General features: G+C 49.2%; 1 protein-coding gene across 1 annotated transcript in view; it reads left to right on the top strand.

Moving 5' to 3' along the window:
• The window catches only part of Alox5 (arachidonate 5-lipoxygenase), a 52,222-nt gene that overhangs the window by 32,259 nt on the left and 2,494 nt on the right, over positions 1-17,469 (top strand). The window contains exons 4-12 of the mRNA XM_052721184.1: positions 880-1,002; positions 4,935-5,041; positions 5,865-6,037; positions 9,353-9,499; positions 14,855-15,058; positions 15,587-15,673; positions 16,313-16,491; positions 16,665-16,786; positions 17,057-17,157. Of these exons, the coding sequence (XP_052577144.1) occupies positions 880-1,002; positions 4,935-5,041; positions 5,865-6,037; positions 9,353-9,499; positions 14,855-15,058; positions 15,587-15,673; positions 16,313-16,491; positions 16,665-16,786; positions 17,057-17,157 (1,243 nt within the window). The remainder of the gene's footprint in view (positions 1-879; positions 1,003-4,934; positions 5,042-5,864; positions 6,038-9,352; positions 9,500-14,854; positions 15,059-15,586; positions 15,674-16,312; positions 16,492-16,664; positions 16,787-17,056; positions 17,158-17,469) is intronic.

Genomic DNA, 17,469 nt, shown 5'->3' with positions numbered 1-17,469 from the left:
GTCTCCTGACTCAGCCTTCCTGTTCCCAAAATTCTCTTCTCTCTTTGTCTTGCCTATACTTCCCACCTGGCTACTGGCCAATCAGCATTTTATTTATACAGAGCACTATGCACAGCAGTTCTCTCTGTCCCGAACGAGTAAACAAGGATTTGGTTTTCTCTAATTTTGTTTTCAGGGATTGTTTGGTGAGTTGAAAAAAAAAAAAAGTAAAAAGGATGCACGAATGATGGCTACGAAGGCAGTAAGCATTAAATATTGTCACTGTAGTTAGCATCTGGCTTCTCTTTAGAGGGAGCTACTTTGACTGTGACCATCTCTAAACCTGCTGCAGGCCAGATGTCACAGGGAGCATCCCCTCAGTGGTCTGGACCTAATGTTTTTTCTCACTTCCTCTAATGCTCTAGGATTCCAGCATGAGGACCTGAACACTATCCCCTCCCCTAACCACCACATACAGAATCAGGATGTGCCCTGACCAAGCTGGCAGGACATTTGATACTCTGGTTGAGTGTGGCATGAGAGCCTGTGACTGTGAAGGCAAACCCCTCAGAGAGCTGTGACTGTTAAAGCCACCTGTGTTAAGTGAGGTCTCTTGGGTTTCTTTCTATGGACTAGTGCACATCAACTCCGTTCCCCAACTCTCTGTATAAGCCGGTCTCAGATCTCTACTGTTGTGATCAGGACACAGCAGAAGTGGCTGCCACACAACCTTGGAAGGGGTCCTGGTGCCTCGGCTTATAGTGTGTTGAGCTTATAGTGGGAAAATCAACTACCACGTATAACCTCTTCTATCAACATGGCAGCTTTCAGCTCAGGGGACCACCCAAAGGACCACCCATCCTTTAACACAGTTATTTTTTTTCACCTTCCTCCTGCTAGATGGATGGAGTGGAACCCTGGCTTCCCTTTGAGTATTGATGCCAAGTGCCACAAGGATTTACCCCGAGACATCCAGTTTGATAGTGAAAAAGGAGTGGACTTTGTTCTGAACTACTCAAGAGCGTAAGTTTCAGGAACTTCAGGGTGTGGGTGGCCCATCTGGGAGCTGGGTATGGGCTATTGTTAGAAATGAGTTCGGGATCACAAAAAAAGAGAGCACCATTCCACCCGTCTGGACAAGGCAAAGTACGTGATTGAGAGTGTGTGCTCAGAGTAGACACACACCAAGACAGGAATCGAACTTGGTCTGTATTCTAACTCAGATGGCAGTTGTGGTTTTTTTCCTCATTGACTGGGATCCAACTCACAGTTTTAACTGGCTAGTCTGAAAAGAATTGGCACACAGGAAATGAAGGAGGGGACAGGGTCACTGGTCCAGGCCATCAAAGGCCTGGAATAACAGTTGTGGATCTTTCTGTACATAAAAGTTTCACTGTGGGAGGATGAAAGCATTTCCATAAAAGTCTTACAAGGTTGTGGGAGGACAAAAAGATTTTAATTCCTTGTCCCTAACACAAGTTATATAGTGTTTGGTGGAAAAGACTCATATTTGATCTTTCTTATACTAGGACCCTTATTCTTTTCCATTGAGGGTCTTGAGCTGGGGGAACAGTTCAGCTGAACACCATTCCCAACACATTTGTCTCTATCTGGGCCAGGGATAGTTGCCCATTGCACAATCGAAGATGACCTGTGTCTCAACAGGTTGGATTGACCCAGCGGTCCCCCAACACTAGCAGCACTGCACTCTCAGCCCAGCCAGGGGCCCTTCTTCTGTGGCCAGTCTGCCTGAAGATGGCGCCCAGACTGTTACCAGGAGGCAGATTCTGTAGTGATAATGACTAAAATGACAGTGTTGGTCCCAGGACAAAGATTCCTGATCATTTGTCGTAGCGACTTCATGAGGTAGGCACATGTATTAGTCAGTGTTCTATTGCTGTGAGGAGACGCCATGACCCAGCAACTCATAAAAGAAGGCATTTCATTGGGGACTTTTCAGAGGTTAGTCCCCTACTCACCTTGGGTAAGGGGAGTGTGGTGGCAGACATGGTGCTGGAGAAGTAGCTGGAAGCCTTACATCCTGATCCACAGGCAGGCAGAGAGAGACCTGGACCTGGTGTGGGATTTTGAAACCTCAAAGCCCACCCCCAGTGACACATTTCCTCCAACAAAGACACAACTACTCTACACAACAGGCCACACCTCCTTGTAATCCTTTGTAATCCTTGTAATCCTTTCAAACAATTCCACTCTCTGGTGACTAAGCCTTCAAACAGATGAGCCTATGGGGCCATTCAAACCACCGCAGCACATATTGCCCCCTCTTTGCTGTTGAGGAACCTGAGAAATGCAAAGGGTATTGAAGACCTTGCCTACGGCCCTTTGCTAATAAACGACAGAGACATTGACTTCTAGGTCACATGCTTGCACTAGAGTCACTGATGGACGCTGGCACAATCATGGATACTGTCAAAACAAGAGATCTTCAGCCCCACACCAAGGTTAGCAAAGACACCTTTCATACTATAGAGACACCTTTCATACTCTTAGAGAATTTTCATAATCATACACACCTAGAAAACCCTAAATTAATGAAGCCCTACTGAGCTTATACTCCCCTGAGGACTTTTAGCACTTCCCAGCACCCAGTACAACCATGGCAAGTCTCTGAGAGTGGGACCTCATTGTCTGCACACCCAAAGGCAGCCAGGCCTGAGGACCATGAGTCATTCTCCTCAATGCAGGTGTTTTCTAATTATATTCATCCTTTTAAAATTTGACAGCCATTATCCAACATTTCTACGTAAGGAAACTGAGATCCCGTGGGTTAAGGTCAAATATTTACCTATATACATTGAGGCAAAAACTAACTTGGTGGTCTGGATGAGAAAGGACCCTATAGGCCTGGGTATTTGAACTCTTGGTACCCAGTTGGTGGTGATATTTGAAAAGGTTTATTTAGGAGGTGTAGTCTTGCTGGAGGAAGTATGTCACTGGAGGTGGGCTTTGAGAGCTTAAAGCCTCACTCCTCTTCTGGTTCACTCTCTTTCCTGCTGCTTGCCTATGAAGATATTAGCTCTCAGCTCCTGGTTCCTGGTCCCATGTTGTCCCCACCGCTATGGACTCCAACCCTATGGAACATGAGCCAGAATCAACCCTTCCCTCCATAGCTTGCCTTGGTTATGGTGTTTTATCACGTCAACAGACAATTAACTGGATGGTAGCAGAGAGTAGGCTGTTGTTGCGAAGAGCCTGGCCATGTTTTCCTTGTTGTTATTGTTGCTGTTTTGGTTTTGTTCAGTTGGCTGTGGGCCTTTTGGTTTTGTTTTATTGTTTTGGAATGTAGAAGACTTTGGAACTTGGGACTAGAAAAGCAGTTGGATGCTGTAAACAGAACTTAACAGGCTATCCTCATTGGAGCCTGAAAGACAGTGGTGAGAGTGAGGGAGACTGGAGAGGCCTGGCTCAAAAGGTTTCAAAGGGAAGCAAGGACTTTAATAGCAACTGGGCTAGAGGCCATTCCTGTGATACTTTGGCAAAGAATCTGGCTGTTTTCTGCCTACATCTTGAGAGTTTACCTAAAGCTAAGTTAAAAAGGAATGGAATAATGTCTTTGGAAACTTCAAGGCTGCATAATGTCAAGTTCATGTCTGTTTGTTATTAATAATGCTTATGCAGGTCTGCAAAGGGAAAGAGAGAGTGGGGCAGTAAGGAATGCAAATGGACAACATGGAGAGAGAAGAGCCGTAGGAAGTGTGACAGCCAAGGCAAGTGTTAGAGGAGAGGCTGCAAGTGTTAGGGAGCTGAGCACAGCTAAGGAGAGGCCTACCGTGCGCTGGAACAGGGGATGGGTGCCTAACGGGGAAGACCCCACCCAGCTACGTTTCCAGCGTGTGAATGAAGCCTGTGGAGGCTTCTGCTCTAGAAAGCAAGTGAATGAAAGTGCTGGTGTGATTCAGGAGGGCCAGGGTTCATCCCAAGCTGGCCGCTGAACTCAGCCGTGCCACCCACGTGGTGCTGGCTCTAGAGGCATGAAGGATGTAAGAATGAAGGGGTTCTGGATTCTTCCTCCATGGTTGTAGAAAGCCAATAAGGCAAGGCATTGTGTGGCAAGAGTGTCCCTAGATGAAGAACATGAGAAAGCCAGAGGCTCTGAGAGGCTGTAGAAGTGTGGCCTGGGTTGCACTGGAGACTCCAAAATGCTGGAGATGTCAGAGCTGAGAGATATCTGCCAAGGAGACTGGCACACATAGGCTGGAACCAGCCCAAGAGAGTGATGTATGCTGCAGTCAGCAAAGCTGGAAAGGTAGAGCCATCTAAGCCCTTTGACAGCAGGCATGGAGCTACATTGGAGTTTGCTCTGCTGGGTTTCATTTTGATCCAGTATTTCCTCATTATGCCCACTTTCCTCCCTTGAGGAATGGTAATGTATATTCTGTGCCACTTTGTGTTGGAAGAATGTAGTTTTCTGTTTGATTTTACAAGGGTTACAATTAAGAGATTGCCTTGAGTCTCAGAAGAGACTTTGGACTTTTAAACAGTGGCGAGATTGAAAGACTATGGGGACTTAAGGAGTTGGACTAAATGCACTTTGCATTATGATATGTCAATAAACCTATGGGGACCAGGGAGTGGAGTGTGGTTTGAGTGAGAAATATCCTCCATAGGTTTAGGGTGGTAATATTTGGTGATACTATTTGGGGAGCCATTTGGGGAGCTTAGGAGGTGCAGCCTTGCCCCATTTCTGGTTTGTGTTCTGCAAAGGAATGGATGAACAGGTGGCATTCAAAGCTCTTCCAGAGAGCACTGGCCTGGTCTCTTACACAGCCAAAGTGCAGTAGGAAAAGCATCAGACATAGGCTAATTTCTGTCCTGGTTCCACAAGGCCAGCACCTGCTCTGGAAACTGCCTGAGACAGCAGGAGGCTCCTGAGTATGGAGACACTCTGCTGAGACATAGTGGACAAGTAAGGTGACCTGTCCCCTGGTTTACAGGATGGAGAACCTGTTCATTAATCGCTTCATGCACATGTTTCAGTCTTCCTGGAATGACTTTGCTGATTTTGAGAAAATCTTTGTCAAGATCAGCAACACTATTTCTGGTAAGAGGGCTCCCAGGGTGGTGGGGGTGGGGAAGTTGACTTTCTGCTGGAGACTGACTGACATCCAACTCAAGGACCCTTGACAACACCTCACTAGAAGTCTCAAGGCTATCGGGACTTTCTCTTTACACAAACAAGTCATTTGTGGCTCTTCTGCACAGAGCCAAGGCAGGACTGGGCTCCTTCTTTTTAAGCATTTACATTAAAGTAGCATTGGAGGCTGAAGTTAGGAGCTAATTTTGCTCTTTCAAAGGACTCAAGTGCAGTTCCCAGCATCCACACTGGGTGGCACACAACCACAATTAACTCGGGGTACGGGGGGATCCAATGTCTCTGATCTCTGTAGTCCACGCGTGCACTCAAATATGCACACAGACACACACATTCTCTCTCTCACACACACACATCATACACACTTAATAATCGTAAAAATAAAATGTAAAGCAACGTTAGGGTTGCATTTGGACCTGGATCTATTTGGTTAGAGCCCTGACACTGGACAGTAATGGATGGAGAATCATGACAGCCATAATTCTTTAAGGAGGTAAGAATGGTTGGATAAAGATGCTGACCTCAGCACAGGGGACCAGTACTCTCCCTTCTCGTGGCCTGCTGACTAGCTACCTGGGAGTCTTGCTGGTCATTAAGGCATAGCTCCAGGAAGACTAGGTGCATCGTGATCCACCGATGAGCGGGAATGGCAAGTGAGAGGAGTCTGGGTGCCTTGAAAACGGGTCCCTACAAACACTTGTCCTCAGGCAGGGCCATGGGGGCCTGCCCAGCTGACCTATCTAGGGGGCGTGCCCTCCTGCTCTCCCCACAGAGCGAGTCAAGAACCACTGGCAGGAGGATCTCATGTTCGGCTACCAGTTCCTGAATGGCTGCAACCCCGTACTCATCAAGCGCTGCGCAGAGTTGCCCCAGAAGCTCCCAGTGACCACAGAAATGGTGGAGTGCAGCCTAGAGCGGCAACTCAGCTTAGAACAGGAAGTACAGGTAGGCCGGCCGGCTGGAGACAGCCTTTCCACCGAAGCCAGTTCCTGCTAACCAGTGCTTCCTGATCCCCCAGACTGTTGCTTTGTCTCTTTGATTGACAGTATGAAATTAGAAGTGTCTTCTCTTTCCTGGCAGCAGCACTCATGAGGGTCTTGGGCACGGTGCAAGCCACAGGCAGTCACAGGAGGGGCTGTAGCGACACCATCCTCACAGTGCAAACCTAGTGCCAGTATTTTCAATACCCATATCAATCATGGCAAGAGGCACTGTATACATAATAAATAAGTAAGTCTTTTTTTTTATTTTTTATTTTATTTATTTATTTACTTATTTATTTTGAGCTGGGGATCGAACCCAGGGCCTTGCACTTGCTAGGCAAGCGCTCTACCACTGAGCTAAATCCCCAACCCTATTTTTTATTTTTTAAAGGTTTATTTATTTATTATCTATACAGTGTTCTGCCTGTATGTATGCCTGCAGGCCAGAAGAGGGCACCAGATCTCATTGTAGATGGTTGTAAGCCACCATGTGGTTGCTGGGAATTGAACTCAGGACCTCTAGAAGAGTAGTCAGTGCTCTTAACCTCTGAGCCATCTCTCCAGACCCCTCTTTTTTTAAAAAGAGAAAGAAAAAATGATTACAAGAGGGCCTGTAGTGTGTCAGGCACTTGACAGGTGTGTTCTACACATGGTCTTCCAAATGTCACCCACTGGTTAAAGAAGTAGGCCTTGTGGAGGGACAGAAGGCAGAGACTGTAGAATTTGTCACTTTCTAATTAGAAACATTTGTACAGCCATTGCCTCCCTCACCTCCCCAAGCTGGCCGGTCTCTTGGCTCTGACCTGCAGGCTCAACCCTTCACTCCCAGTTCCAAGGCTAACCTTGTTTTGAGACAGAAAGAATTCAAATTGAACTGACTTGCATCTGATGGGATCTTTCAGGCATTCTCATGCTAGGTTTTTTAGGGTTTTTTTTTTTTTTTTTTTTTTTGGTTTTTCGAGACAGGGTTTCTCTGTGTAGCTTTGCGCCTTTCCTGGGACTCACTTGGTAGCCCAGGCTGGCCTCGAACTCACAGAGATCCGCCTGGCTCTGCCTCCCGAGTGCTGGGATTAAAGGCGTGCGCCACCACCGCCCGGCTTTTTAGGGTTTTTTATTTGTTTGTTTTTGTTTTGTTTTGTTTTTGCTGATAGTCCTAACAACAACCCTAGTATCCTGTCTTCTCTCCCCATTGCAGCCAGCACCACGGAGCCTCCCATCTCCAGCTGTCCATGTAGCCTCATTGCCTCTGGTCACCCCATCTAGGTACCCAGCTCACGCTGAGACTCCAGACACTTAGCATTCAGCCTGAACCTCCTGCCTATTTGCCTTTGGGAGGTGACTCACCCAAATGAAGTTGGGTTCCTGACCCACACAGGCAGCCCTTCCACATTCTTCTGGACCTGCATGGGTCTCAGGATACTACCTAACCATGTGGACAGCCAGCAATAACAAAAACAACTCCTTGCACCCATTCCCATGCACAGAAACCAGCACATCTCAGAACCGAGAGGACCTGAACAGCCATCATTGTCCCTAGTCACCCAAAAGTAGGCCCCTGCTTGTTCTCCAAGACAACACCCTCTTACTGGTGAGCCCCTGCCACTTCCAGGGAAGGTGGCTTGTAGATTATCTTCACTTTGAGCTGACCCCTCAAACACATGATCATGATGTTCTGCTGTGGTTTAGAACACTAGGCAACTATCCAATAATCTAAGTCACCACTGACTAAACTCTTACATACATGCTACCTTATCTTTTCCACTGTCCCCAAGTAACACACCAGCACAGTTCTTAGGGCCCTCCATCATTCCTGACATCTTTCTTTGACAGCCTCAGTGATGTGTTAAAAGTCATAGTTCCTAAATTGTTTTGTTTTCAGTATTGGGAATTGGACCCAGAGCCTCACACACAGAGCTCTCTACCACAGAGCTATCTTACCACCCCCTAAATATTTTTTAATCTTTCTCAGTGAAATTTAATTTTGGAACATGAATAGAAGAACCCTTGAAGGACTTTGTTTTCCCCCACATCTGTGGAGAGTAGCCCCACCCCTTCCCATCTCTTCCTTTCCAGGAGGACCCTGTCCTGGATGACAGTGTCCAATTTGTTCAGCATTAAACATGATCTAGATCCTGAAGGGGCATCTGGGTGTTTGGCTTCTCTCATCTACCCCTTCTAACTGTTCAGAGTGGTCTTACAACTTCCTTTATGAGAATCAAGCAGGTTTCAGTTACAATGAACCTAAGTTAGTCATGGCCAGTCTTTCATCTTAGCTTTGAAAATTCCATGTGTAAACCATCTTTGGAGCTAGAACATTGAAGCCCATAGATTCTGAATTCCACTTGTAGCCAGAGTTTTAGGACAAAAGCCCAGGTTCCTGAGGCTGAAATAGGCTAGGCGAGGCCACCCAACCCAACACGCCAACAAAAGAGATAAGTAATACAGTAAAAAGCAGAGAGAGATGTAATCAATGTGGACACATGGGAGGGAAGAGATAGTGCCCCAAATCCATCTTGGGGCACTGACATGAGCTTTAGTATTAAATAGAGAAAGACCTGGGACATGAGACAAGATGTGGCTTAATAAGTAGTCCTGGCCAAGGTGTGGTCTGTTTGATCATTGTTTTGGTTCTGCAACTAGTCCAAAGAATTCTTCACTATTGATTGAAGGGACAAATCCGGTTTCTACAAGATGACGACTTCTGCTCCAGGCTGTATCCTGGTGTGTGAGTCCTGCTAGGTGTTAGCTGTTTCTGGAACCCAAGACTGTGACATATTTTAAATTTTTGCAGCAAATATTTTGGTTTCAAATAAACCTCAGAACCATGAAAGAGGCGGCTTAGAACTTTTGTTCTGTTCAATATGATACATGAATGGATTGTTGCAGGAACATCACCATGTTGAGCATAAATGTAAAGTGCGTTGTTGTATTAAATATATACTACAGGAGAGACTGAGGACTTGTGCCTGTGTCCTTGGCCTTGAAGAGAGGGCAAATAGGTTAGACAGACACTTCTCCAGTGACAAACACTGGCTCACAGAGGCGGCAGGCGTCTGACCCAAAGTGAAAAACGCACACCCCAGATTTGGTTCCAGTGAACCCTCAAGTGGGGAGCAAACACTTCTTAGTTAGCAGTTTCTAGGTGCTTGTTACACACTAAGTTACAGGGAAGGAGGTGGGATGTCCTGAAGGCCATCACTCACATCCTCTTCCCAGCCTGGCTCTCGGGTCCATTTCTGCTTACAGTAGCTTGGATATATTCCTCTGCCTCCTGCAGGAAGGGAACATTTTCATCGTGGACTACGAGCTTCTGGATGGCATCGACGCCAACAAAACTGACCCCTGCACACACCAGTTCCTGGCTGCACCCATCTGCCTGCTATATAAGAACCTCGCCAACAAGATTGTCCCCATTGCCATCCAGGTAGGTGGGCTTCTCACTTCCAGCCCTTCTGCATGGCTTAGATCTCAGGAGTGAGGCTGGGAAGGAGCTTCTGGGGCAGCTCCACCCACCCTGCTGAGGGTCACTGACAACTCTCACTCCAACTTCCACTGGGTCGGAAGAGAAAAATGAAATACTGGGACCCAGTGATGCTGTGAAGCAGGCTCTCTGCACAGCAAGAGGCAGACAGACGGTGGCTTTCCCAGGCCCCTCTGAGAAAGTCCCTCCTTGGGCTAAGCACACTGGGCTGGGCTTGTCCTGCAATGGCATGCTGTTCCTCTTACCCACCTCCTGACCAGTGTTCCCAAGTAAACATGCCCACACAAGCCAGTTGGTGAGGCTAGGAGTTAAGCTGCAATCAGAAGCCACTGAGCAATGTCAGAGTCCTCACCAGTCCCGGGGCATTACCTTCCATGTAAGTAGATTATTGCAACCCCAAGGACAGTGGAGGGCCGGGAGCGGTCTCATGGGAGGCAGGCAGGTGAGCACAGGGTTTCATCTACCTGCCCTGTAAGAGCTGACAGCAGACAGCAACGATGAAGCTAGGAAAGGCAAAGGTCCCTGGGGGATAGGGCTTTACAGAGACCCCGTGGGGGGTGGGAAGACGAGCACTCAGCACACAGTACCTGTGACCTGGACAGTGAGTGGAATGGGAATAATATTGACTGGATGTGTAGGCTTACCTGCACAGTCCAAAAGCCCTTGCCTGGGAAATCTAAGAAATCCTGAAAACTGCTGTATGTTAAGTACCTAAGAGCAGACACATGCTTGATCTTAGCCAAAAGACCAAGACACTGTAAAACTGTGACACATTTTAAATTTTCCAGCAAATCTCTTAGTTTTAAATAAACCTCTGAACCACAAGGTTCAGAACTTTTGTTCCATTCAATAAGATACATGAATGGTTCACTACAGAAACATTGCCATATTGAATATAAGTAGCAAATACATTATGCTGTCCCAGACCCAGAGGAGAGACTTACCATATCAAGGAGCATGTGCATTGCTGACATCCTGAAGATTCTGGATTGGAAAGCACATGACTGTTGGGGTTTCACACAGTGCCTGTCTGCATTTGTGGAATGCAGATTACCATCTCACCCAGCTAAGGAGACTAAGGTACAGGTGCCCATAGTGAGCCGCAGAGGTGGGATTCAAGCTGGCTGTCTCAAGTCTGCAGTATAGCTCACGTTAATAATCCCAGTTGAAGGCCAGCCTAGGCTACAGAATGATACCTAGTGTCAAATTTTTTTTTTTTTTTTTTTTTTTTTTGGTTTTTCCGAGACAGGGTTTCTCTGTGTAGCTTTGCGCCTTTCCTGGAACTCACTTGGTAGCCCAGGCTGGCCTCGAACTCACAGAGATCTGCCTGGCTCTGCCTCCCAAGTGCTGGGATTAAAGGCGTGCGCCACCACCGCCCGGCCAAAATTTTAATTAGTTAATCAAAGCAGTTGGCTACAGGTCCCTACCCATAGTTTCCCAGGCTCCCACCCCTTAGCACTCCAGGGGTCCTCAGCCTCTTATGAGACAGAGAAAGCTCTGTGAGTGAGAAGCATTAGATGAAGACACAGGGGATGTGGGAAATCACCAAAAGGTGAGGCCAGGAGAGGGATGGGTTACCACTGAGGTGTTCTGAACTAGTTTGTCTCAGACACATGTTTATTAGAGCCTCCTAGAACCAGGGGCCTGGCTTAAATCTCAGCTCTTTCCATTGCCAGCAGGAGGTAGCGCATTGTACAAGCCACAGGATCTGGTTAACCCTTTCTCTATGCCTGCCCAGAAGAACGGATGCCGCCCAGGGCAGTGGCTGGCATGGTTCCGGGGTCAGCACTTGAGCAGGGCCCATGGGTTCTGCTACAACAGTCTGGATTTCAGGCTGGGCTGAAAAAGGACCATGGGTCTCAGTGTTGAGGCTGGCGTGGCCAGGACAACTGAAGCGGTGCTCGGAGGTCCCCTGCCAAGACTGCACTAGCTGAATTAGCCTCTCTGAGGATCAGCAGAGTAGCATACTAGAGAGTGGGCATCATGGCACTGATTTTGTGTGAGACTGCAGACAGAGTGAATGGAGAAGAGGATTGAGGGGCTGAAACCGTGTCCAAACCAGGAAGTACTGCAGCACTGTGCACCTTCCAAGAGGACTACGTTAACTCTCAGATGACTTGGGTCTCCGCAAGTCTATTACCAAAGCGGAAAAGCAAGATATGGAACATGGATGATATCACCTCATGTATGCAAAACGAATGTAGGAGCGCAGCACACCACAGACCATATACTTTACATGGGTAGACATTGGTGTGGGCTTGGTGAAACAGGGCACAGGGTCACCAGGCTGGGTACAGAATGGGGAACAAGTGAGCAGAGTCAGAAGAGGCCTAGTTTATAATAATTTATAGGCCTAGTTTATAATAAGGCTTAGTTTATGAAAATTAGACATAAATGCACACATATACAAAGACCTGCAGAGGCAGTGAACCCTTGGGGCTGGATGTGAAGTGACATTCCCACGGTTTCTTGTACTCTTCTGTAAAGCTGGGAGAGTTCAAAATAGTGGTTCTCAACCTGTGGGTCACAACCCCTTTGGGAATCCAACAACCCTTTCATAGGAACGGTTTTCATCAGAAAACAAAGATATTTGTATTATGATTCATAACAGTAGCAAAATTACGGTTATGAAGTAGCAATGAAAATAATTTTATGGTTGGGGTCACCACAACATAAGGAACTGTATTAAAGGGTCACAGCATTAGGAAGGCTGAGAACCACTGGTTTAAAATAATAAGCATATATTACTTACTAGTCAGAAACAAAGGATGGCCTTACTTCAAAAGCATTTAAAATAATGCAAACATGTTGTCCTGGGCATATTATAGACGACCTGGAACAAGGAGGAGACTGGGCATGGGGATGGGGCGGGCCATGTACAAAAGCCCACCAGGGGTGCTCACGTGTGGTGGGGTCAGACAGGGAGGAAAGGGAACTTCAGTGTGATGGGGCTACAGCAGGCAGAGCAAATCGGGCATCAGGGCTCAGCTCTGGACCCCAGTGACCTGCAGAGTGCCTGAGTCACTCAGGGCCTCACTTTCTCCCTCTGCAAAGCAGAAAGGGTGAGGAACAGCCACGGGCCAGGCTGTGGTGAGGATTTACTGATAACATATAAAACTGAAGTCAGTGTCCGAGGATGCCCCAGTAGGATGGATGACTGTGCATCTAGGATGCAGGATGCAGGGCAGCCATCTGTGGGCCAGACAGCTAAGGAAACGGAGTGAGCGTTGGAAGGCCCAGGGCTCTGAGGACCTTGCTCACTAGCTCCCTAGGATGGTTTGGAAATAGCAAGTGTGTTGCCCTGGGAGAACACAGGAGCAGAGTTCTCTTACTTAAACCTGACCACTTAAATTTTATCTCAAACTATCTGGTAAAGGTAGATGACAATCCATTAGTGAACAAGCAACAAGAAGACTGTGAAGGGCGATAATGTCTCCCTGGTCCCTCCTTGTTCATCCCCAAGCACAGGAGACAACTACTCCCCCAGCAGCCCTGCCTTCTCCCCCAGGGGACAGTGGCTTAGGCCATTGGCCTCTCATGGCTCCTGCGTTCTTAAAAACACAGGTAATCCGGACCAAGACCCACTGAAAATTCCAAGTGTGTACCAGGATCCAAAGACTTAGAGGAAGGGTAAAAAATGGCATCTGTTAGGTACTAGTTTCAGATTGGCTTCATGTATTATTTACTCAGGTTTCACATGTTTTCCTTTCTTTAAAAAAAAATATGGCTGACTAAAAATATAATTAAGAGATGTGACTTCCTGGAAATTTGAATTTGTGTTGTTCGCATTTTATTTCTATTGGCCTGTGCTACTTTGGATGGAGAGACAAATCAGGAAGCCACTTGTAACCTCTGTCACTGTGACAAAATGCCGGATGAAAGCAAATTGAGGGAGAGGTATTTGGGTGTTCAGTTTAAGGAAATACAGTCCATCATGGAGGGCAAGGCCTGGCGGCAGGAATGGGAAGCCGTCGGTTCCGCTCGTAATCAGGAAGCAAACACACTGGAAGTGGACTGGGCGGTGGAGCCTCAAAGCCTAAGGCTCCAGCTCCTACAGGTTCCAAACCTTCCAGAACAGTACTGCTATCTAGTAACCAAGGGTTCAAACACCTGGGGCCATCACATTTAAACCGCAAAACCACCTTCCATATTAGTTAGGGAACACAGCTAAGTCGGCTCCCAGGCCTCTACTGGGAGTCTCTGCACTGACAGTCCCCCAAGGCCCTTCCTGGCTACTCTTGGTTCTAGAACCTGCTTCTGGGACATTGCTCTCCCCAGGTCCTCTGGAATGCTAGGTCTTCAAAAGTGTCCTTGTTTGACAAGGTGGGGGAGCACTAGTTGTCACCTCCAGACTCGCAGGGTCTCTCACCTCCAGGTTCTGAGGTGAAGGTTGGTGAGAGCAATGAATGAGTGGGAGCCGAGAGTGTGGCTCAGCAGGAAAGTGCTTGCCTTGCCTGCCCAAGCTCCTAGGTTTGATGAGCACTACTGCATGTGCACACACACACCACCACCACCACCACCACCACCACCACCACCACCACCACCACCACCAGAGACATGGCTGCTCTCACAAACAATGCTAGAGACCACAACCTGGCATGGTGTAGGAGACAGAGACATAATTAATGGGCTACCTTACACAGTAGTGTCAGCAGCTAAATCAAATCACCAAGGACTTCAGGGGCCTCATTTTCTGGCTTTAAAGAAGGGAGTTTTTAAATAACAGATAACAAACTCTTCACATTTCAGAGAAAAGTCACTTGGCCCAAGTACTGAGTGCAAATGGAAGGGCAAAGGCAAGCCCGGCCCTTGGGTGCAAGGCTTCGGGGCGGGGCTTCAGGGCGGGGCTTTGGGGCAGGGCTCCAGCTGCAAAGTCTGACCTGGGAATGGGGACTCAGCAGCATAAGGTCCCAGCCCAGGTCCAGGAGGAGCTGAGTCTGGGGAACACCAGCCTTCAAGGGCAGGGTGGGGGAAGGAGAACGGCGTGGGCTGCTGAGCAGAAGTGGGTGAAGTGGGAGGAAGTCAGGCAGTGGGCACGGCAAAGGAGGAAATCATGGTCCCTTGCAGCAACCTGCTCCTTTTCTGTATCACTGTCCCCACGTTACAGACAAGGAATCTACGGCTCACAAACAGGTTATAAGATGTGTCACTAGGGCCCGCCACCACTCCCCACATGCTTCTTGTGATTTGAAAGTCACGGTCAAAGTTTGGATTCTTCTGGAATTTCCCTAGGGCCAGGCCCTCTTACAGCTATAAAGGAGAAATAAAGTGTCGTGTTCTCTTTCTTCAACACACCAGCTCAACCAAGCCCCTGGAGACAAGAACCCAATTTTTCTCCCTTCGGATGCAAAATATGACTGGCTTTTGGCCAAAATCTGGGTGCGTTCCAGCGACTTCCACGTCCATCAGACGATCACCCACCTTCTACGCACACATCTGATGTCTGAGGTGTTTGGCATTGCCATGTACCGCCAGTTGCCTGCTGTGCACCCCGTTTTCAAGGTACAGTCAGCCGTGGCTCCACCTGCAAGGAAAGAACAACAGGAAGAGTAGCTGGCATCCCAAGGGGTGGGGGTGGGGGGCTAGGAGTAGGTTGCAAAGAGGGGCTCTGGGACAGATGCTCAGGGGCCAGGGCCAGAGTCTGACACAGCCTGGCTGGCCAGGAAGCAGAGTTTGAAAAGGTAGTTAAGTCACTTTCTTCTTCCCAAGTGCCACCAGCACTTGACTGCTGGGTCAACTACGGGCTAAAAATATGGGTGCTCCAGTCTCTTCATGATAAAATAGGTCAAAACAGGGCTCCTGCCACAGAGGAGGATGGTCAAATTGCTCACCATGAAGCCCTAGGCAAGCACCAGGGTCATTACCACCAAGCATCACAATGGTGTCCACAGGCCTCCTAAAGCTGCTGGGAGGAAGATGTACACACAGACCTTCACTTCCTCTCTGGGGCCACAGTGGCCCTGCACTGGGGCTGGCCCAGGAGTGCCGAGTGAGGATCCAGATCCTCGCTGAGGTTTCTCCTCCCCCCAGCTGCTGGTGGCCCATGTGAGGTTTACCATTGCCATCAACACGAAGGCCCGGGAACAGCTTATCTGCGAGTATGGCCTTTTTGACAAGGTGAGTGCCCTCTCCTCACATGGAGCCTGGAAGAGCTCTGCCTGGTGGCTCCAGCCCTGAGATCTGGAAAGTGTGGGAGACTGGCCCTCCCCCCAACCACAGCCAGCTCTCCTCTTCCTTGCACACCATCATGGCTTCTTCCCCGGGTTGTCTGTCACCTTTTTATGCATCCTGTCCCATTCCAGTCTCCGTGAGCCTCCTCCATACAACCCACTGACCTCCCACCTCACAAGACAGCTGCAACATCTCTCACACTCCCGTACCCCTGCCTTCCTGCCTGTGACCTTCAGGGTTGGATGCTGAACCCCTGCGCATCCAGGTCCTTGGTGTGCCCAGCTCCTCAAAGCTGAGTGGCTGCCCAGAAAGAAGCTGTGTTCTGCACAAAAGCCTGCTCTCTGATGCAGCTGTACCATGCCCAGGGCACTGGATGGGCATCCCCATGCCACCCCCTCACGGAAGTGGGAGCTTGCCCTACTCATCTCACTGTACCTCACAGGACACAGGCTGGCCCTCTCTGTGCCCAGTCCCCCCACCCCGCCTCCACTGGCCTCCAAGTTTCTCACAGATGAAGCTGGGAAGTCTGGGTATGGACAGCTGAGGGGGAAGCAACCAAGCTCAGGCACTCTGCTCTTTCACCAGGCCAATGCCACCGGGGGTGGCGGGCATGTGCAGATGGTGCAGAGGGCTGTCCAGGACCTGACCTATGCCTCCCTGTGCTTCCCGGAGGCCATCAAGGCCCGGGGCATGGACAGCACTGAGGACATCCCCTACTACTTCTATCGCGATGACGGACTGCTGGTGTGGGAGGCCATCCTGTCGTGAGTTGTGACCAGGTTCTGTGGGAAAGGGAAACCCTGATGAAGAGTATGGTGAGGCAGGCCTGCTTCTGGTTTGGGTGTTGATGGAGGGAGAGGGCGGAGGACGTTAAGGAGTGACAGGATTGCCAGAGGGACCCGCTGGACACCCACTCCTGCTGGCCCTTCTGAGCCAGGTTCACAACTGAGGTGGTGAACATCTACTACGAGAATGACCAAGTGGTGGAGGAGGACCAGGAACTGCAGGACTTTGTGAAGGATGTTTACGTGTACGGCATGCGGGGCAGAAAAGCCTCAGGTAGGCTGCCACAATTCTCTGCTTCTGCTGCAGAGCCCGTGTGTCTCAAAGGCATGAGGAACAGGAGGCAGGAGACCCTGCCTCCAAGGGTACCCAACCCCCGCTCCAGGGCACCCAGCCCACCAAATGCCTCCCCCAGAGCAGACCCCCCTCCCTCTCTGAGTGTCTTGCCTGGGCAGATCTTGGAAAGTGTGGGTGGGGAAGCCAGATCAGAGGCCGAGCTAGGTGTCCCTCACAGGGATAGGCTTATGGTCTGTGGTTCCATCTTAGGCTTCCCCAAGTCCATCAAGAGCAGGGAGAAGTTGTCTGAATACCTGACTGTGGTGATCTTCACAGCCTCGGCCCAGCATGCAGCTGTAAACTTCGGCCAGGTAGGCCTAGCTAGCCCTCTCTGGGGTATCACCGTCTCAGGTACCCCACAGTCAGAGCCACCCCTCATACCATCGGACTCCCCCACCTCGGGCTCCTGCCCTGCTGGCTCACCCATCCCCATGCAGCCTCTGAGCTTGGGACCAGCAGCAGCACAAATGGATTCTGCAAGCATACCTGAAGGCACGCACCCACCTGGCTGGGACAGTTACAAGCCCTGGAAAGGGGGAGGGAGGAGGGAGAGGAAGGACATCCCTGAGGGAGGCCTGGGGGCCCTGGAAGGAAGTGGGGGGGGAGGTGGTATGGGGACATGT

This window comes from Peromyscus californicus, unplaced genomic scaffold, assembly GCF_007827085.1.
Source record: "Peromyscus californicus insignis strain IS unplaced genomic scaffold, ASM782708v3 Scaffold_6__1_contigs__length_162567912, whole genome shotgun sequence".
In the NCBI taxonomy this organism is placed as follows: Eukaryota; Metazoa; Chordata; class Mammalia; order Rodentia; family Cricetidae; genus Peromyscus; species Peromyscus californicus.
The sequence above is the reverse complement of the archived record's forward strand: the minus strand, read 5'-3'. Positions and strand labels throughout refer to the sequence as shown.